Source organism: Jaculus jaculus, chromosome 6 (genome assembly GCF_020740685.1).
Source record: "Jaculus jaculus isolate mJacJac1 chromosome 6, mJacJac1.mat.Y.cur, whole genome shotgun sequence".
Lineage (NCBI taxonomy): Eukaryota > Metazoa > Chordata > Mammalia > Rodentia > Dipodidae > Jaculus > Jaculus jaculus.
The window spans coordinates 5,215,179-5,235,713 of record NC_059107.1 but is presented as its reverse complement, the minus strand read 5'-3'; the positions used below and the strand labels follow the sequence as shown (position 1 = coordinate 5,235,713).

Sequence of the window (20,535 nt, the reverse complement as noted above, 5' to 3'; positions counted from 1 at the left end):
AAATGACTGACTTGCGTTGTAAGCATGAGGGCCCAAGTTTGATTCCTGGAACCAACATAAAGCTGTGTGTATAATCCCAGTGCTGGAGAGGTGGAGGCGGGCAGGTTCCTTGGGCCTCACTGGCCAGCCAGGCTAGACTCCTTGGTGAGTTCTGGGTCCCTGCCTCAAAAAAGGGGGGTGGTGGGCTGGGGAAATGGCTTAGCGGTTAAGGCATTTGCCTGCGAAGCCTAAGAATTCTGGTTCAGTTCCCCAGGATTATGTAAGCCAGATGTACAAGGGGGCACATGTGTCTGGAGTTCCCTTTGCAGTGGCTAGAGGCCCTGGCATGCCCATCCTCTCTCTCAAATAAGTAAATAAAAGTACATTAAAAAAAAAAAAGGTGGGTGGTGCTTAAGACCACCACCACCCAAGGTTGCTGTTAGGCCTCCACATGCACACGATGTGCTCATCCATGCAGGCACAGCCACACAGCCTAACCTGTGTGCAAACACAGGAAGTTTGTCTTTGTTCAATATGCTGACATAGTCAGGTTTGTTTCCTAATTAACATTCACTGTTACTTGAGCCAGTGCTTAGTTCTTAACCCACAACTACATTGTCATTATTTCTAGCTTCTCATAATAGGTTTTTGATTGCTCATAAATTAGCTTGTTTATTCATTTTTGTGACACTATGGATTGAATCCTAGGGCCTGGTACATGCTAGGCAAGCACTACAACAGAACAATTTTTTTCTTAGCTTCCCTTTTTTCTTAACTAGTTAATTGCATCCTTTGTAGTTACATTTTCTTGTTTTCTCATCAGTTACTGTGAGGTGTTCTTGTTTAGATTATCATTCAATAGCAACTTGGCTTTTACTTCCCCTTTCATTTGTCCAAAGTCCACTTGACGTCATGCAGCCCTGTACTTTTATCCTGTGGCATTCCCATTAGGTCTAGCTGGGCAGCCTAAGCTGGCCAGGAGCTCATGACCCTCCTGCTTGGAAGGAGGTTACTGATGAGTTAAGGAGCCTCCTCCAGTGCAAGACACCATATGCACACTAAATATACATATGTAGCCCCCCCCCCAAAAAAAAAAAAACCAGACTGGAGATCTGAAGGAAGGTGATTGCAGGAATTGAAACTGGAGTGTGCTTGAATGAGCTACTTTGTTTCCGAAGACCTTGTTAAATTTATTTGAGAAAGTCTGTGTAGCTGAGGCTGGTCTTAAACTCCCAATCCTCTGGGTTTACAAGCTTGTTAAATGCTTACAGACCCGAGAATGGTTTTTTTTTTTTTTTTTTCTTCCTTGTTCAAGGTGGGTCTCACTATAGTTCAGGCTGACCTGGAATTCACCCTGTAGTCTCAGGGTGGCCTCAAACTCAAAGTGATCCTCCTACCTCTGCCTCCCATAGTGCTGGGATTAAAGGTGTGTGCCACCACGCCCAGCCAGAAGCTTCTTTTTACTTGGTTTTTTGAAATGGGTTCTCAGCTCAGGCTGTCTCACACTCACTGTGGCCCTAACTCATCCACCTCTCAAGTGGGGATTCCAAGCGCGTGCATCACATCTGGCTGCCCCGCGTTGCCTCGAGAGCGTGCTGAAGCGTGCTGAGGAAGAGACTGCAGCACTCCCAACTACAAAGCCAGCTCAGCTCTTACGTAACTGGCTAGGATCTTAAGTTTTACTTCGATACGGCAGCCTCACAAGGAGCATTTAACCTGGCCTTGCTGCCCTTGCCTCTTTGTTCCCTAGAAACTGATTTCTTTTCTTCCTGTCTGGGGAGAATGTAAAGTGCCATTCTGTATCTTTTTACTTGGAGCCCTCCACATGTCTGAGCAGAGCTAGGCAGTACTTCAGAGCCTGCTTGGGCCTTCCACAGCCCAAAAGAGCTGAAGCCATAGGAACCATTCATGATGGGCATAGCAGCCAGGCATGGCATTCTTAATCCCAGCACTCAAGAGGCCAAGGTAACATGACTGAGTTCAAGGCTAGCCTGGAGCTAGAGTGTGCCAGGTCAGCCTGGGCTAGAGTGAAACCCTGCGTTGTGTGTGTGTGTGTGGGGGGGGTGTGGATGAAAAAGATGTGTCTGTCTATCCATGGAGCTTCTAGGAACAGGAATTTCTGTCTTCACACCGGGGCCTTGCCTGCAAGCTGGCTGGGCTGAGCTTTCACTGTAGCGCAGGACGGAGCATAGCTGTGGAGACAGCAGTGCTCCGTATTACACGAAGTCTTAGAGTGTGCCACTTGTCTGGGATGGCGAGAGGCCATGGGCTTCCTGTCCTGTGATATCTCAGAAAACTAGGTTAGTTCTTGGCTGGCTGTGAGAAGGGACTAGTGTGATTTAAAGTTGAACTGAGTTTCCGCCCTCCGGTCATCCTCAGGTCTCATAGGAATGTGGTGGTGTGATTTGGGAGGATTTGGGTTTCCTTTTTAAGTCTTTTATCCTACATAACTGGTCTGATTGTAACAAAGCTACTTCAGTGTCCTCAGCGCACCCTCCTCGTCTTGCACCATACAAAGAGTGTACTGTCCCTGACTCACTGTGCTCTGTGACACACTCGATCAGATACAGAGAACTAGCTTTGCAACAAGCCCTGGTTAGAATGTGGCTTTTGAAACAACCAGGCCAGTAGCCAGAGTGGACTCTTTGAAATGAGACAGGTGCACAGAGCCTGGCTGGTCATCTTAACTGCTTCCAAAGAGGCACGTCTAGGACTTCGACCTCCAGTGGCCTACATTTGTTTACTTAGGAGTGACAGGGTCTGTGCCCTTGAACGTGCAGTGTTTTTGCCCCTGCTTCCCGAGTGCCAGGATTATAGTGCTGTGTCACCATGCCTAGCCTTCTGGCTACTACTGTGAGTGATTATACTTACACATGAATTCAGAAGATACAACACAGGCTGGAGAGGTGGCTTAGCGGTTAAGATGTTTGCCTGAGAAGCCAAAGGACCCAGGTTCAACTCCCCAGGACCCACGTTAGCCAGATGCACAAGGGGTACATGCGTCTCGAGTGTTTGCAGTGGTGGGAGGCCCTGGTGTACCCATTCTGTCTCACTTCTCTCTGCTTGCAAATTAAAAACAACAAAAACTACAGTGCATTATAGCCCAAAGTATTTCCTGACATTCTACTCTTATGGCTGACCTTATTGAGGTGACTTTATGCCTTTTCTATTCACGGTCTTCAGAAGTTAGTGTGCTTTAACATAGACACTGCGTGTAAAAAGTGGGGTGTAGGGCTGGAGAGATGGCGTAGCGGTTAAGCGCTTGCCTGTGAAGCCTAAGGACCCCGGTTCGAGGCTCGGTTCCCCAGGACCCACGTTAGCCAGATGCACAAGGGGGCGCACGCATCTGGAATTCGTCTGCAGAGGCTGGAGGCCCTGGCGCACCCATTCTCTCTCTCTCCCTCTATCTGGCTTTCTCTCTGTCTGTCACTCTCAAATAAATAAATAATGAACAAAAAAAATTAAAAAAAAAAGTGGGGTGTAGGGTAGAGGCTACCATTCAGACTTCACAGGTCTTGTATGAAAACAGGAACAACACTTAAGTGCCTTACCAGCTTTGGTGGAGCGCTACTAGCATCAGAGCACGTGTAGAGCGCGGCCCCCCTCAGGAAGTCAGTCTGCACACCTGCTTCAGGTTGTGCTTGGCTCAGTGTCTGCACTGGGCAGCTTATAATCCAGCATGAGCTGCCCCTGAGATGGGGCAGGACCACAAACTCTTAGGGGAGGTGAGAGGAGCCCTTGGTTTCTGTAGGCTGGAAGTCTTGAAACGTAAACTCCCAAGTTGTGTGGCTGCTGAGAAGAGATGTATCAGGCCTTGCTTACTGAAACACTTATTCCTGAGTCAAGCCTTGAAAACAACCCAGTAAAAAGTATCTTTATTCCCATGCTTAAAAAAGTTTTTCTATTATAATGCATTAATACAAAAATATCTTGAATACTACATTGGTCTTTCTCTTTTCAAGACTTCTTGTAACACTACAAATGTGAGCTTTGGATTCTGAGAAAACAGTGGCTAAAGTAGGAACTAAAGTTTTTTTTCTTGAGGGATGTGTGGAGGACAGACAGCCCTTTTTCTTTGGATTCAGGCTACGTACAGTGAGAACACAAAAACAGGTTAAATTAAAAAAAACAAACAAACTTGTTTTTCAAGGCTCAGGGTTGAAGCTTGGCTCAAAAACTTATAGTAGGCTGCAGTGAAAACCCATATCTACTAGTAGAGGTTTTCTGGCTCCTTCTGTTGTCCTGGCCTCTGCTGCAGCCCAAGTGAGACTGAAGCCACTGTGCTATGATAGGCTGTGTGTGGGGGAGGTTTGGGAATCGCCTTCTCAGTCTAGCTGCCCGCCTGAGGCCGGCTGAACTGATGGGGGAGCTGGAAATGGCACTGAGCAGAAGCTGCACGTTGGCTCCTAGTGCCTGGGCCTTGGAATCAGGGCCTCAGGCTGGTGTCTCTCAGGAACCATTTCCAAAAGAAGTAATTTCAGTTAGAGCTGGACACTCCCCTCCACCCATGCTCCCCTGGCATAGGGAGGGTAGTCTCAGGTTACTCCTTTGCCTAGGCTCAGAGGCTTGAATTTAACCTATCTCATTCCCTCCTCTTGCAAGCTCCTGAGAGTAAGGTAAGAGGGTTCTGGGCCAGCTCATGAGCAGCTGCTGGTTTTCTTGTGAACACAGCCTCTCAATTCCCTTAAGAGAAGCAGTGTTCTCTTGCCTTTTGTGGTTGTGAGCATGCTCACGTTTGCTTTATAAACTAGGTCACTCTTGGTCCAGGAAGTGTCTGGCATGCAGGGGGCAGAAGAGGCACTGACAGAGAAGGGTCGGTGCGGCCCGTCTATGACCCACAGCAGAAAAGCCAAGGGCAGCAGGGGCAGCTGGCTCGCAAGACAAATGATACGGGAGGAGAGGTGCAGGCTGCTGTAGGCATCCGGGGACCAGGGTGCTCTGCACGAGACAGGTGCACATCTGCACCAGCGGCCTCCCCACCCCTGGACGGAGGGTCGTCTTCCGGAAGAAGTGCAGCCTGGGGGTCTTCAGCACTGCTTACTGTGTGATTTGGACTGCTTCCTCCTGGGCTGGGCCTGGTCCCTGGAGGAGGAGGTGCCTGTGCACACTAGGCCGCCTGTCTCTGAGATTCCTGTTGCTGTACCTGTGCACTCTGCAGAGTGCTGTGGGGGACTTGAGAGGGCCCAGGGGCTGGGAGACGGGGAGCTTCAGAGAGACCTGTGGATGATGGTGCCGGCTCCACGGGGCTAGCAAGCAGTTCTGTGGGGAAGTGGGGCAGCAGAAGGTATGAGGGTGAGTCCTGGGGTGCTGGGGACCGGGGGCAGTCTAGAGCACTGTCATCGGAAGGAACGGGGCTGGGGCAGCGGCCTTCTCCGGGTAAGTACCGAGTGCATTTCTTTTTCCTCCTAGGAATAGTGAAGAGAGTTATCTGTAAACAGAGGGTGAATTCAGAGTCATACACCACAACCAAAAAATAGCATCAATGCTCAGACCTGGCTGGCTCACTTCTTGTCCTCTTCCCATGACCTGGCTGGGGAACCTGTTTCCTTGGCCCTGCATCAGTCAGCCCTCTGGGCAAGTGTAGTTCCCAGTGTAGCCATAAGATGGCAGCATATTGCCCTTGTGTGGCTAGGTCTCCAGGCTGCCACCTGTTTTCTAAGGGAACCGTCTCCCGGTGTGTGATGTGTGTGTCCTTGGCAGAGCAGTCCTAGTCCTCAGAACTGGGCTAGTGGCAAAAGAAATGGGCAGTGGCTTTTGCCCAGTACCACCTTAGAGTCTTCTAGGACGCAGAATTATTACATAGTAAGACAGGGTCTTGCTGTGTGACAGCAGCTGTGACCTGGTACTCCCTGTGTAGCCCAGGCTGGTCTAAACTCACGATAACCCTTTCTGCCTCAGCCTCTCAGATAAGCTCCACCACACCCAGCCAGTTTGTATTTTTGAGCAGCACCAAATGGAGGGAACAGTCAGTGCTCCCGTGGGGACAGGGTTGTTTCCCAATGTACAAGTGTGCGTGCGTGCACATGTGCCTTTGCTCATTGCCTTTGTATAGGGAACACAAGAGGCACATGGTTGGCCTCTTTAGAGCCAAGGACCTGGCTGTCCACATTACCCTCAGCCTAGGTCCTGCCTGGCCTGAACCTGACTAAGGCAACTTTAACTACTTTAGTGGGTAAATCTTTTTGAACCCTCAAGGATTTCTCTGCTTGGTGCCACCACAGGGCCCTCTGGCTATTGTCCTCCAACGTGTCCAGCCTCTGGCCTTGTAACTACAAAATGCAGGTATAAATGCCTGGCAATCACTATTTAAAGGGTCCTCTAATGTCTCCACCTCGCTTTCCTCAGATCTGAGAGCTCTAAGGGATTCAAGCAAGGATCCCACTAGAGCAGACGAGGGAGCAGGCCAGCCTTGATGTTGAGGCTTGGAGCTGGGCTCAGGCCCCCTAAGTGTTAGGAGTAGACGTGTCTGATGAAGACCTGCTAGGCCTGGCTGACCCCAGAGCCCTCGCTTAAGCCTGTCGTGTCCCACCAGTGCTCTCCACAAGCTGTGCTCATTGTTCGCTTCCATTTGGGGAGACTTGGGTTCCTTCTCTCCCAGGACCAAACAAGGGAGATGCCAGCCCAGCAGAGCAAGTGCAGTTGGGAGCAGCGTGAAGCAAAGGGAGAGTGATGGTGGGGACAAACCCACCTGCACGGACCACACCAATCCGTCTGCTGGTTGAGGCCAAAGCGAGCACGACATTTCTTAGGCGAGCCAGGATCTGCTCACAGCCATGCCAGAGGGGCAGAGCAGGCAGAGGGCGAGGAGGCAGGCAGCAGGGCAGAGCAGGGCCCAGAAAGAAGAGGTAACATCAGTGTTAGCCAGTTACAGATGCCCCATAGCCCCCGTGGCAGAATGGACCTCCCCATGGCACAGCTGGCCCCAAGGGATACCTTAGGGACCAAAGCAAGGCATCAGAAGAGGTAGGCATCCAGCCGGGCATTAGGAAGTCAGTGGGGAGGATGATGAGAGCGTGCAGGGTGCCCTCTCAGGCTGGCTCCTCCCCGTGGCTAATTAGACCCTTTCTGGCAGGGAGGTTCCAGAAGTACAATTTTCTATCACTCCATCTCCCCCAAATGCCTGCCCTATACCCGATCTTTCTCTTTCTTTTTGCTGTAGAGTCTCACTAGCTCAGGCTAACCTGGAGCTCACTCGGTAGTCCAAGGCTGGCCTTGAACTCACAGTGATCCTACCTCTGCCTCCCAAGTGCTGGCATTAAAGGCGTGTACCACCACACCTGACTTTGTCTTCATTTTTGCCAGTGTCCAGTTTCTGACCCACATTCCCGAGAAGGCCAAGGCTACAGCTCAGGCTTGCACTCCACACTTCCTCATGGAAAGGAGGCCCGTCCTGTCCTCTGAGAAGAGCCCGCGCGGTGCTCTGGGCCTGCCCAGCCCTAGCTCCAGCTCCCGTGCCACAGCTGAGCGTGCCATGGGAGTGGGAGCTGAGGCGAGTCAGGCCATGGGAAGGAGGTCCACAGTGGGTGGGCTCACTCGGGCCTCTTCACAGCCCTGCTTGCCCCGAACTGGGTGGGTGACAGAGACTACCACTGGGCCTAGGCATAGGCCCTGCTTGGCCTCTGCACAGATACCCTGTTCCTCACATCAGAGACTCAGCCAGCATGCCTGGCTTGGGTTATGTGCAGAACCACACGGTCAGGTTTTCTTGTGGAAGCTAGCTGTAAGTACCAGCGGTGTGCCGGTGGCTTCGTGAAGCGGCTCGTGCTAGTCTTCCCGGGGCGTGCTGAGACGGCCTTGTGGGCTGCAGAGGCCCCGGCCCCGAAGGCTCCTGGCCCAGTGCGCCGCCCCTCCTCTGGCCAGAGCAGGGCTGCTCTTGAGATGGGAACCTGGAGAGGCACCCACTGCTGCTGAAGCAAGGCTCACCTGCGGTGGACTCCGGATGCTTCTCTCTTGACCGTCTCTTCTTCTTCCCCTGGAGAGAACAGGAGGGATGCTCTCAGAGCTCTGCAGCCTGGCTTTTCCTGGCGACTTTCTGCCAGGCTGTTGCATGTGGCGCACTAGCGGCTCCTCCCTCCCTCGTCAATCTGAACAGAGGTCCCTTCCTCCCGTTCCCATGTGGCCCAACCAGATACTGGGCAACAGCCCACAAGTGAATGCCTTCTGGAGTGGAGAGCTGCCTCTTTCTAGGGACAGTTCCCCAAAGCTTCCTCTTCTGTGGTTGTCAAGGGAGGCCTTGGACTCCCCATCTCATCTGTATGGCCAGGACACAAGTTCCCTTGCCCTGTTGTGGTGGTGGCCTGTGACGTGCTATCTTAAAGGTCCCCACCACCCTTGCAGCGTTATCTGGCCACTCACGTAGTTATCGCGCGCAGACCAGCCCGGGTACAGCTGCATGTGCAGCTGCCTTTCCTTGCGGGCCAGCTCGTAGTACTTGGCTTGCTCCTCCCGAGACAACGCATGCCACTGCAACGGGAAAAGGGCACGGACGGGTACATTGGGGTCAGCAAGGTGCGCCAGGATGAAGGGCATCAGGGTCATCCCTGCCAACCCCCACTTGCCAGCGGCCTCACCCTGCGGCCCAGGATCTGGTTGATGGCAGCGCTCTCCTTGAGTGTGCACTCGGCGATGACCTTGGCTCTCATCTCCTTCATGTAGAGCATGAAGGCGTTGAGGGGCTTCTTGATGGTCGGCTTCTTGGCTTCCTTCTCCGCCTTGGAGTCTGCCTGTGTCTTCCTGTGGGCCACATGCCCAAGCTGCTTGGCTCAGGCGCACCCGCCCCACCTTCACCTTGCCCTCATTCCCCAGGGCCACCTCTCCACTAGTGTGGGTACCCATGGCATTTACAAAATCCTAGTGCCATCTTCTAACTGCCTCACAGGGGAGCAGACAGCCAAGTATTCCTTTTCAGGGATGCACTAGCCAATTGGGAAAAGCATGCATAAGGACTTATCCCCCACCTTGGTTGGGACAAAACCTCTGTTCCTCTTTCCTCCCTCCCACTCCTGCTTCTAAAGCAAGCACAGTGATGATGGTCGGGAGCCAGAGGCACCAAGCAGCTTGGCTGGGCCTTCCTGGTAGTCCTTCGAGCTACCTGGGATCAGCCCCGAAGCCCCATGGGAAACCTGTCTTCTGACTGACTGAAGAGTTCTTTTCTTTTCCCTTACGAGGGTTTCACGCTAGTACAGGCTGACTTTGAACTCACTCTGTAGTCCCAGGCTGGCCTCAAACTCATGACGATCCTCCTACCTCTGCCTCCGGAGTGCTGGGCTTATGAAAGGCGTGCGCCACCACGCCCGCTGAGTGGAGTTCTGCTCACCTGCCAGGCCCATACCTGTTTGTCTCCCTCTGCCCATCTTACGTATTCCCGTCTTACGTATTCTCACTCACAGGCTGCGGTCATAGGGCTGCAACTCCTGCTTCCCTGAGGAGGGCACAATGGCCGGGTGGGGAATGGCTGCTGGGTGACCAGGCACACCAGATCCCAGCATCAACGAGGGGTGGGTGAACCTGAGGGCAGGAGGAGAAGGAACACTGAGCCAGCAGGCATGGGTCAGACTTAACCTGCATGGAGGCGCCTGCACGGTATGAGGACACGTCCACTGGCCTGGACACAGTACAGAGAATATGCCAATGCTTGCCCCCAGCACACTGCACAGACACTGCTGGAGTCCAGCGTGCCTTTCAGGTGGTTACTAAGTAAATCCCAAACAGTTTTGTATCTTCCCTCCTCCTCACTACCTGCCCCAAGCAGCCCAGCCTTGGAGCCTGTGGGGCTCCTCACTCCTACTTGACCTCTCCAAACCCTCCTCCATACAGCAGCCTAACTGGCCTTTTAAAAGAATGTCCCTGGCTATTTCTGCTTACCCTGCCCTGCTGGTCACAGCATAAAAGCCAGGGTCCTTCCTGGGGCCAGCACAGCCCTGCCTCAAGTACCCTACTGACATACTCCGTCCGTCTTCCTGCCTCAGACTCGAGCCAGTGCCCACTTCTACCTGGCAGGAAATGAACTCTTCCCGTGAGCCTCGCCCTGATGCTTCCTGCCTGGCTGGTGTGTGTCTGAGCCTTGACCAGCCCATCCTGCCGGCCCACTTAGCTGTGGGTGCCGTGTCACTGTTACCCTAGGTTCCGCTGTGTGCTTGTCACCAGGTCTGTCCCTGGGAGAATGAGCTAAGTGAAGAGACGCGCTCACCTCCGACCTCTTTCCTGCCATTATGGAGGTCACTGCCTCCTGCTGCGTGCACTCTACGACCTGCGCAGGCTGACCGTACAGACCAAAGGCCAGGGACACTTCAACGGAAAGGTGCTGCCTCAGGATGAGGCCCAGCAGAAGGGCAGAACACAGCTGCCCTGTGGCCTGGGCTGAGGCTTTTCAATCCCACTAGCTTCATTCTCAGGCATAGAACAAGGATCTCCAAGATGACAGACGGACAAATGGACAAACGACTAACACAGGGTAAACACCGGCCTGAGCACAGCCCTACATGGGCACTGAAGCCTGGGCAACAGGAAGGAAGCAGGTGCCTGACTGCCAGAACAGGGGACTCACCTGGGGTAGGGGGCGCCAGGGGCTGCAGTGGGGGCGGGGAAGTGCTGTCTATATCCGCAGGAAGGGGACAGGGGGTAGAGAGGAGGGCTGGGCCTGTGGTTGGGAGAGACAGCTGTTAGCAGTCTGGCTGCTAGCCAGACATGGGGAAGGACTTTCACACCTTGGGTGGCTGGACCCATACTGTAGTGTGAGCGTGTTTCTCTGCTGGGATCTTTCCATTGTGTGTTGCACACAACTGCCACCAGGGGGCAACCTCTGCCGACAGCTTGTACCAGCGTCGAAGGGCTGGAAGTGAGGCGACCTCCCTGGACCCTGCTTAGCAACTTTGCTTTAGGTACTAACAGCCAGCCTCCCTCACCTTATTTCCTTGACAGTTGAGGGCTGACAGCTGTCCAGGGCCTTTTCACCCTCCATTATCACTGTCTACACTGCTCTTCTGCCCCAATTAGCATGCTTCAACTGCTGATCATTCTTCAAGTCTTGCCTAGGTAACCCTTTCCCAAAAGCCCAGACACTGCAAGCTGAATGAGGTGTCCTTAGTTGCCTGCAGCCCCAGTCAAGGTGCTGTAAGAGGAGTTAGCTTCTTGCTTGGGTCAGGTACTGGGCAAGCCCAGAATGTACTAGGGCTGCCCAGCGCACAAGGCTCAATGCACAGGACTACCATACCCCACCTCTCTCCTGGCAGCCCACTGTGAACAGGGCTCCCCTCCCTGTGCCTACAGCCTTAACTGGCGCCTTGTGGGTAAGTATCCTCTTCCGGGCTCATGTCTCTGAACTGTGGAGCTTCTGGCCTAGGGATTCTTTCAGGATGCTGGCCAGAGATTTGCCTGTGTGGATCCCTGGCCTGGCTCCACCAGGTTCGGCTGTGAGCACTCTCGCTCCAGCTTGGTTCTGGGAATAATCATAAGGGTAGGCCTGATTTGTATTTAGGCTGGAGCTTTGTCCAAAGACAGCCTGGAAATGGAAGGGCAGGTGGGAAGGGGCAGTGGGCCCGTTTGAGCATCATACTTTCCCTCTTCCTGTGAGGCCAATCTTCCTGCTACTGGATGACTGCCCCATTCCGGAGAAGCTAGAGACCTGCTCAGGCCACACTGGTTAATGAGTAAAAGGCCAAGTGACCCAATGAGGCTCAATCCAGTGGAGAACAAATTCAGACTCACAGCCACGCCTGATATGGGGTTCCTTTTCCTAGTCAGGAGCTTGCTTGGCACAAGGAGGCGCCACAGGCCTAGGAAGGACCTTGCTCCTCAAGCAGCTGCCAGGGAAGGGACAAACCAGGGGCAGACACCGAGGCCCCTAGGAAGTACCTCCCTGCCCTCCAGGAAACTCGGCTAGTCACCTGTCACCTCTTTGCTCAGGCCCACCTCTTCCTCCTCACACTTCTCATGAACTTAGGTGCAATGGGGTTGAGACCAGCAGGCAGCTCCTACCTCCCCAGAGGAAGTATGGCAGGCTACCAAGGGGATGCCTGAAGCCAGGCGGCCCCCAGGATCCCTGGCCTGGAGCCAGGTAGAGCTAGAGCTCCCGGGGGCTCAGCAGAGGTGGGAGGAGGAGGAACAGCAGGGCACAGTGCCCTTTCCCCATCGGGCTCACACTTACCAGCTCACTGTGTGGGGGAGCTGTCCCATGCTGCCTGAGGTCAGAGAGTAGAACCCAGAGAGGTCAGGGGTCTGCAGTGGCCTGTGAACTCCTGCAGCAGAAAGGGGTCAAGTAAGGGGGTCAGCCTGAGCTGGGGGGGTCTTCAATGTCACTGCACCTCACAGCCTTCCTTCTACGGGCCTCTAGGACCCCACCCCTTGCTAGAGATCCAGGCATCGGCTGGGTCCAGACGTGCTGCAGGCCGCCAGCAGGGGCCCGATGGGGAGGCGGCCGAGGGCAGAGGTAGCGGGGGCTGCCTGCGCCGCCGCACGAATCGCTCGAGTGGGAGCCAGAGCTCGGCTCGCCCCGTCCTCTCTGGCCTGCAGAAGGTAGTCAGGCCTCTGGGTCGTGGAGGAACCGAGCCTGGGGTGGAGTCAGCAGGTTTCCCACCGCTGGCAATGGTGGATTTCAGAATGACTCTGTCTGGGCCGAGGTGAATCAGCCACATCAACCAGCACTTTCCACTTTCTCGCTGCCTGTGAGGAAGGCTGAGCTGTGACTTCACCAGTCACGGGCGGTGCTGCTCTCATGTCTGCCCTGGGGGCCTCTCAGTGTGACCTGGCATCGCCTCTCACTACCCTCGGGTGCCCTCAGGCTCCTAGTACCTTTCTTTTTTTTTTTTTTCTCCCCCTTAAAGGCAGGGTCTTGCTTTGTAGCCCAGACTGGTCTAGAACTTAGTATGTAGTCTGGGATGGCTTTGAACTCGCAATCCTCCTGCCTCTGCTTCTAACCTCCCAAGTTTTGGAATGATAGGTATGTGCCACACCTTTTTTTCTCTGGCATTTTCTTTGGGTCCTGGGTTTGCATAGCTCCAGGTCCTTCAGTTGTAAAATGTCCCCAGAAGCCAGGAACTTAGCCCACACTCCAGTCTCACTGGGCTCCCCCCCACCCCAGCCATACCTTGCTTCTGGCTGATGTCCGCAGGTGCAGGCGTGGGGTGTGGACTGCTGAAATGTTCGTAGAGAGGAGAGAGCTGGGGGGCACCATGGGGAGCCTGACTGGCCTTGTTGTGCTGAAAAAACAAGTAGGAGGGAAAGAGAGCCTGGGGGTCACAGGGAGGAAGGTGCTGGGGGTATACAGGCAGTCGCAGTGAGCTGGGGGGCAGGCCAGCTGTCGCAAGTGGCGGTCAGGGTGTTAGGAAGATGGCTCAGTGGCTGAAGCTCTTGCTGCCCCAGTGTGAGTACCCAGGTTGGACCCCTAAACCCTGTGTCTGTAACCGCAGCATGCCTACAGTGAGGTACGGACGACCCCAGAAGCTCCCGGGCCCCTCAGACGAGAGGAAGGGGAGCACCGCCTCCCCACAGCGCTACGTGTGCATGCTCAGCACGTACGATGACGGCCAGAGTCACACGCCTCAGGGCGGAGGGCACCATCCCAAGTACCCCGTGTCCAGGCACTGCCCTCCTGTCTACTAGCCCCTGGATGGCACAAACAATTTGAGCTGCTGTGAGCTCTTAGCCTTCTAGGGCCCTCCATGCCAGGAGCCTCACCTGTCGGAAAGCCTTCCTTACCTCCTGATCCCAGAGGTATCCCTGTTTCTCCGAGGACTGTTCACAGCCACCAGCCCCAGGCTACGGGGCCTGGCACTCTTTCCTCCTCTAACCCCTGACCGGTCCTGAGTCCACTGTCCCACCACAGACGGGTGCATGTGCTGACTCAGGACAGGACCCTAACAGCCCCTCACTCAGGGGCACTAGGCCGAGCCTGGCCTGGCTCCCTCCAGCGCCAACCTGCCCCGCCTTGGCTTGTCTGGTTCCCAACTCTGACTCTTCACATGGTCAAGTGCTCTGCCCAGAGACGCCTCAGTCAGCAGGCTGAGAACAGGGCTCCTGTCTTCTCACACAACCCAGCCAGGCCCAGGGCCCCGCATGCATGTCTACAGTACGCTGTGCAGGTCATGACTCTGGAAACCTATCTACAATTGGGGCTCAGCTTCCTGCCCAGAGAAGCCTGTGTTGGGGTGCTGCTGGCTGAAAGCCCAGTTGAGTGATCTCTGACCCATGGCACAAAAGAAATAGGACATCTTGGAGACAAAACAGTAATGAGAGGATGTGGCCTGGCCTCCATCCTGACTCAGGGAGCAAAATTTCCCACTGGCAAATTCGGCTGCAGTCTTTACAGTCTTGTTTGCTCTCATGAGAATGGGACATGGCACTGGTCCCTTGGCACTTAGCTACTGGAGGTCCAGGGAGAGCAGAAGAGAGCCAGGCACAAGCCCCACAGCAGCCAGAGCATGGGGCCTGGGCCTCTGCAGCAGCTGTGACCTGCCACCACCTCCCCGGCTTCCCGCTTCCAGTCGTGGGCCACGCGGGCGTCCCTCTGTCCTCAGCACCTGAGACAGGTGTGCCGACAGGTGTCGTCTACCAGCAGGAGACGCGCGAGCTGGGGCAGCGGGGGATGGGTGAACACATGGGGCATCTTTCAGGCGTTGATCACCTGCCACGTTACCAGGCAAAAGCAATCTCGTTCCCACTACAGTACCGGACCAGCCGGCTGCCACTTCTCCTGTCTGGATGCGCCTCCACGTCCCGGCTGCCGACGCCTCGGCAGGTACAGCCTGTTCCCTGCCTCGCCAGCCCCTCAGTCCCACGCAGCTCCTCTCTTGCTCCACCAGATGACCCCTGCCAAGGTCACCAAGGACCTCCATGGCCTAAGTTGTGACATTCTCCCATGTTACACGGTCTCTGGGCCTCATCAGTCACAATTCTACCTCGTCCTTGAAGTTGTGTCTGTCACCTGGCTTTGGGACACCCCACTTGCCTCACTGTCCCCCAGCTCATGTGCTCCCCTTTCCTGGCCTGTGTCACACTGCCCATCCCCTTGTCTCCTTTGCTTTAGGTGTCTTCACACTTCTGACTCCAGCCCTGCTTCTCCCAAGAATTCCACTCTCCAAACGTCTACTCAGCGCCCATGGGACTAACACACTCCAAACATGACACCCCCAAATCACAGCCTTGAACTTTCCACCCTCCATGCTGCTTTGCTCTCGTCTTCCTCCATCACTGGCAATGCCGTCCTTCCTCGACCTGAAGAGGGGCTCACACCAAACACCTTTCCTTTCACAGCCACGTCCACCTGTCGGCAGATTCCAATGCTCTCCCTTCAAATCGCTTCTTCCCCGTCTCCTACCCAGGCCAAGCCATCCTCACTTCTCACCTGGTCAGCTGTGGCTGCCTCCTCCCTCCCTCAACCAGGCTTCCAGCAGGCACACACACCAGCTTTCACACTCCTCTGCCTAAACCCTTCCGTGGCCTTCCTAATGCATCTCCTCACACGGGCTCACTTCCCCCTCCTAACCCCAGCTCCCTTCCCACTGTCCCCTCTGCTCACGATGCCCAGGACTTCCCCACTGGCACATCGCCCCAGTACCCTTCTCTAGTAGCTTGTTTCTGTTTGTCTTGAGGTAGGGTATCACTCTAGTCTGGGGTGACCTGGAACCCCCTTTGTAGTGCCAGAATCAACAGTGACCCTCCGACCTCAGTTTCCTGAGTGCTGGATTCATGGCGTAAGCCACGATGCCTGGCTTGGTAACAACTTTTTTTTTTTAAATTTTCAAGGCAGGGTCTCACTCTAGCCCAGGCTGACCTGGAATTCACTCTGTAGTTCCAGGCTGGTCTCAAACTCACAGCGATCCTCCTACTCTGCCTCCCGAGTGCTGGGATTAGAGGCGTGCGCCAACCACACCAGGCTGGTAACAACATTTTTAAGTGTACCATAATGTGAAGTTAGTTGGGAAGGCTAGCTCTAAGCCTGTGAAGCTTTCACTGCCTCTTCGCTCTAGGACCCTGGGCCTACCTCATTCCTTGAGGACCTGAAGTCTCTCCCCTTGTAACAAGAGTTTCAGTGCTATACTCCTCACTGGCCACAGAGGCAAACTCCTGCTTTGTGCTAGGGTGTGGGGAGCAACTGCAGAGATCTATTATGTAGGGGGCTCCCCAGAAACCTCTGAGACCTTTTCTATCCCGACGCATGTGACCAAGCTGGCCAGAGGGCGAGCCTCATCGCCGCGGAGGGCAGGCGCCGCTCCTGCCACGGCCGCCTACGTTCAGCTTTGCTTCCCGAGCCCCGGTTGTGCCGTGGCTCAGGCTGGGCTAGGAAACCTCAGAGATCCTGCTCGGCCCGCAGCTCTTGCTCGCCCTGCATGTGTATGGAAGCACGGAGGTAGGGGTCCTGGGGGCACGCTTCATTAAGTAGGAGTCCGCAGCCAAACCACAGAGGTGCTGGGTGGGCAGGGCGGGGCACATACCCAGCCCGCAGCTAGAGGCCCTGGGAGGCCAAGGGCTCCAGGGCAGACACCGAGGGCCTGGCCATTCCTTCCCACGTTCGTGCAGGCTGCCGCTTCACCTCACCTCCCAGCCCCTCCACGCCTGGTGGTGCTAGCCAGGGGGAACCGTCTGGCACAGGGGCCCCTGACACCCCCAGCCAGCAGAACGTCCCGCTCCAGGGCTTCAGCACAAGGCTGCCGCAGGGCCAACTTCCCAGACAACAGGGTGGGGTCACCCAGGACCTGGCATGTGTACGGGAAGCCCAGTGACTGGAGTGCCACCTCCTTCCCTCTCCTGCAGGTGGTGACTGTACCCAGGCCTGAGCGGACTGTCCACACTGGGCCATGAGCATCGCCTCTCTCCTCACCGATGGCTGAGACTCAGCTGAGTGTGCAGTAAGTGTTCACAGCACAACGGGATGTGTGAACGTGTCGGTGACTTCGCCTTGGTCCATATTTCACCATCAGGCAACCCAGATGCCTGTTTTTTTTTTTTTTTTTTTTTTTGCCTGAGCTCTGGCAGCTGCTCTAATAGCCTGTGACCTGTCCAGAATTCAGACCCCAGAGCTGCCCAAGAGACACCCTGCCAGCCCTGCTAAAGCACGCCTCGCCCAGCAGAGGTGCCCTGTCCCTCCACTGCTAGGCTTCTGACGCTCCATGGCGCTGCCTTACACCCACCGCGTCCTCCTGGTACTAAAGCCCCTCCCTCAGTGCCCGACCTGGCTCTCCCCCTTTTCAGCAGGTTCCAGCCCGCTGGGAGGGAGGCCAGCACAGGGCTAGGCCGTGGGAGATGGAAACGGGTCCTGAGCAGGCCTCGTCGGCTCACAGTCAGGCTTGGGTCTGGGGCCTGGCTGGGTTGCCCCTGTCCTCCCCCGATTGCCCTGCCTCCACTTCCTGCAGACTCAGGTGAAAATAAACACCGTCGGCATTTTCCCTGCAGACCGCAGAGGTCGGCGTGGCTTGCAGGGCTGTGAACGCGGCGCCCGCACCGCCAGCAGAGAAACTCCCTCGCCTCTGACGGTTGGCTCCGAAAACCCCCAAGCGTTTGAGCCCCACAAAACACTTTCCCAGCGAAGAAAGTTGCCATTTCCTCTGATGGGGCAGGGGCCCTTCCCAAGCAGCCCAGGGAGGTGAAGCAGGACGCGACCCTGAGCCCCTCCGGGCCCAGGCAGACTCTGAGCCCAAGAACCTCATGTGCTGACAACAGCTGAGGGCTGCGTGTGAGCCAGGCCCGGTTCTGAGCCATTCCTAAAACCACACGAGGAAACCGAGGCACAGGGGCACACGGCCAGTGATTGGCAGAGCTGGGATGCCAACTGCTCTCGTGCAGACTGTTTCTGTGCGCAGCGTTCACTGTCTGGCCTCCTCCATCTCCATGCCACAGTAGCTCCAGGAAGCCCTGGGGCAGGGGTTCCCACTACACCTGCCTGCCGGGTCTACTGACATCAGGAGCCAGCCTAGCGGTGAAAGGCAGATTGACTGGCCCTCAAGGCCACAGCTACCCGTAGCGTCCTGTCCCCCACCACATCTGGCCACACCGGCGTCGTCCTGCAGCCTCAGTGGCTCTCCCTACGCGGAACGCTCCAAGCTTCCTCCTGCTCTTTGCCAGGCTGGCTCCTCCTCCTGACTCGGGTCACCTCTGACCTCTCCACCCCGGGTAGGGGGTTCTACCAGCCTGGCAAGCAATCTGCCTGGGCATCCTGGAAAGCAGTCTGCTGGCTGGGGTCTGTCTCTCCAGGCTGTCTTGTTTTGGCCAAGTCCTTCCCATCGTCCAGGGCTCCTAGGAGTGAGACCACCTCCAGGAGCCCTCAGTGCCTTCATTCTGAGGAGGTGCCCGACCCCTGACCTCTGTCACTCGTGTCTTGATTGTTCCATTGAATGAACTAGACTGGGTATCCAGGTCAGGAGTACAAGGCTCTGCAGGGTCCATGTCAAGGGAGCACTGGGCAGCACTGGGCAGAGGGTCACAGCAGCATGGTCTGGACCCTGGGGGAGCTGAGACCACCTGAGGTCAAGGGACATCTACTTAGCGGCTGAAGCCCCTTGGCTTTCTTTTGTGGTCTTCTGGGAGTGAGAATGACCAGAAAGTCAAAAATCAAGCCTGGTACCAGTTCCCAGGATTGCTCTGGGGATGGCCACCAGGCCATGGATGCCAGGGCCCCTGTCACCAGGAGCACGGCACAGGATGGCGTCAACCTCAGCCCAGGTCTGCCAAACAGCCCCTCAAAGGTGCTCTGCTCAAAAGGCCTATTCCACCTCTCACTTCTCTTTCCCACGTTGTCCGGCCGACAGGCCATCAGTCCCCAGGGGACCCCACCCCATGTCTAGAACTGTGGCAGCAGCGTCCAGCAACAGTGACGCCTCTGTGCTCAGGAGTGTGGCTAACAGCTAAGTGGGATGCTCATCAGGGCCTGGGGCAGTGAGAAAGAACTTTCCAGAGGCAGGTCCCCTAGACCTTCCAAATGGGGAAGACCGACCCTCACACTCTGGTCCGGCTGAGGGTAACAGGCTGGCAAAGCCCCCACTCCTGCCCTTTCTCTCCCAGGACACCGAGCTGCGGAAGACAGCTGGCAAGCGTCTCGCTCACAGCACTGCTCAGCGCCTGGCAAGCGCCCACCACGGAGCACAGGGCCCTGCCGAGGCCAGCAGAGCTGGCAGGGCTGTGCACACCCTCAACCAGGACGCGTCAGTGACACCTGCGGGCAGCAAAGCTGCCGCCATGCTGCAGAGCCCTGCCAAGCCCACGTGGCCAGCCCGCCAGGGTTATGGACTTGGTATCTAGCAGGTAGCGGGTCTGCCTCGGCGGAGGTGGGCGAGGACCGGAGTCCCTGTGTGCCGCTTGGCAAACCACAGGCCTCCACCCAGCCCGCCCAAGGCACCCACAGAGCGAGCTGAGCCCCGCCGGCTGAGTAGCCGGGCCCTCAGCCTCTCGTGGTTTCTATGCATTCGTTTTCCTTCCTCCTCTGAGGTGAACGCCCCTCAGGACAGGATGTTTTCAGAGGAAAACATAAGCTTCCGGGAGCTGCCGCAGCTGAGCAGCATTCTGGTTGAGGACTGCAGCAGCCTGGGACACTCACCCTGCTCCTCGGGGCCCGGCGTCCAAGCCCACCGTGGACAATGGTCTCAGCCCTGGCCGACCTTGGCAGTAGGGAGGAGGAGGCAAGACTGGAGGCCCTGAAGCAGTTTAGAAGCTGTGTGTCCCTAGGGGCAGAGCCAGAGGGTTTTTTTCTCTCAATATTTTAATTTATTTATGGTGTGGGGGGGGTGGGGTGGGCACACCAGGGCATCTTGCCCTGCAAATGAACTCTATACAAATGCCATTTTGTGCATCTGGCTTCATGTGTGTATTGGTGAATTGAGCCCAGATCAGCAGGCTTTGCAAACAAGCGCCTTTAGCCACTGAGCCATCTCTCCAGCCTAAGCCAAAGGCTGTGCAGAGTAGGGAGGAAGAGAATGGTGGAGGTGCATCTAGATTGACAGCTTACAGCACTGCCAGCTCAGTAATGACCCACTAAGTGCCCAGCAGTCTGCAGAGTTGCACCCTGTCCTGAAACCCCATGGCTCTTCCACTTGCCGGGGTGCAAATTCTGCAGAGGAGGAAGGCAAAGCCGAGAGCTCAGGGACCTGCCCGCGGCCTCCCAGCAGCAGGGACAGGTCCGGTCTGAGCCTAGCCCTTCTGGGCTCTTGGCCACAAACGTCACCACTCTGCCGCTCTCATGGCCAGTGCAACACCCTGACAAACAATCTGGGGTTTTGTTTTTGAAACAGGGTTTTGCTCTGCAGCACAGGCTGGTCTAGTAGAGCTCAGACAAGGCCCAGACAGGTGGGCTGAAATGGCTAGTCAGCAGTGGCTGGAGGAAGAAGGCTTGGAGGCCACTTTGCCTGGCCTCAGCCTGCACAGCCTGACTCAGTCCCGCCAGTCTCTGGGAAAGGACATCACGAGGATCTCCACAAGTTACCTGGACTGTTACACCGCCTGTGTGTCCCGAGGACACTTCCATCCAGAGTTATATCACGAAGCTCACCTGGGCTGACTCTCAGAGCTTTTGCCAGTTAAGGCCCTTGGAGCTCAGTATGGATGTGGTCCAACCGTTTATTCACAAGGCCA

The 20,535-nt window shown here is 55.8% G+C and overlaps 1 protein-coding gene across 1 annotated transcript in view; it reads right to left on the bottom strand.

Annotated features, from left to right (window-relative positions):
* Positions 1–3,827: 3,827 nt before the first annotated feature.
* The window catches only part of Tcf7 (transcription factor 7), a 29,490-nt gene continuing 12,782 nt past the window's right edge, over positions 3,828–20,535 (bottom strand). Inside the window, 9 exon segments of the mRNA XM_045153348.1 lie at positions 3,828–5,214; positions 5,216–5,384; positions 6,668–6,740; positions 7,903–7,951; positions 8,335–8,442; positions 8,550–8,712; positions 9,367–9,486; positions 12,125–12,215; positions 13,064–13,175. Coding sequence (XP_045009283.1) covers positions 5,017–5,214; positions 5,216–5,384; positions 6,668–6,740; positions 7,903–7,951; positions 8,335–8,442; positions 8,550–8,712; positions 9,367–9,486; positions 12,125–12,215; positions 13,064–13,175 — 1,083 coding nt within the window. The 3' untranslated portion in view covers positions 3,828–5,016.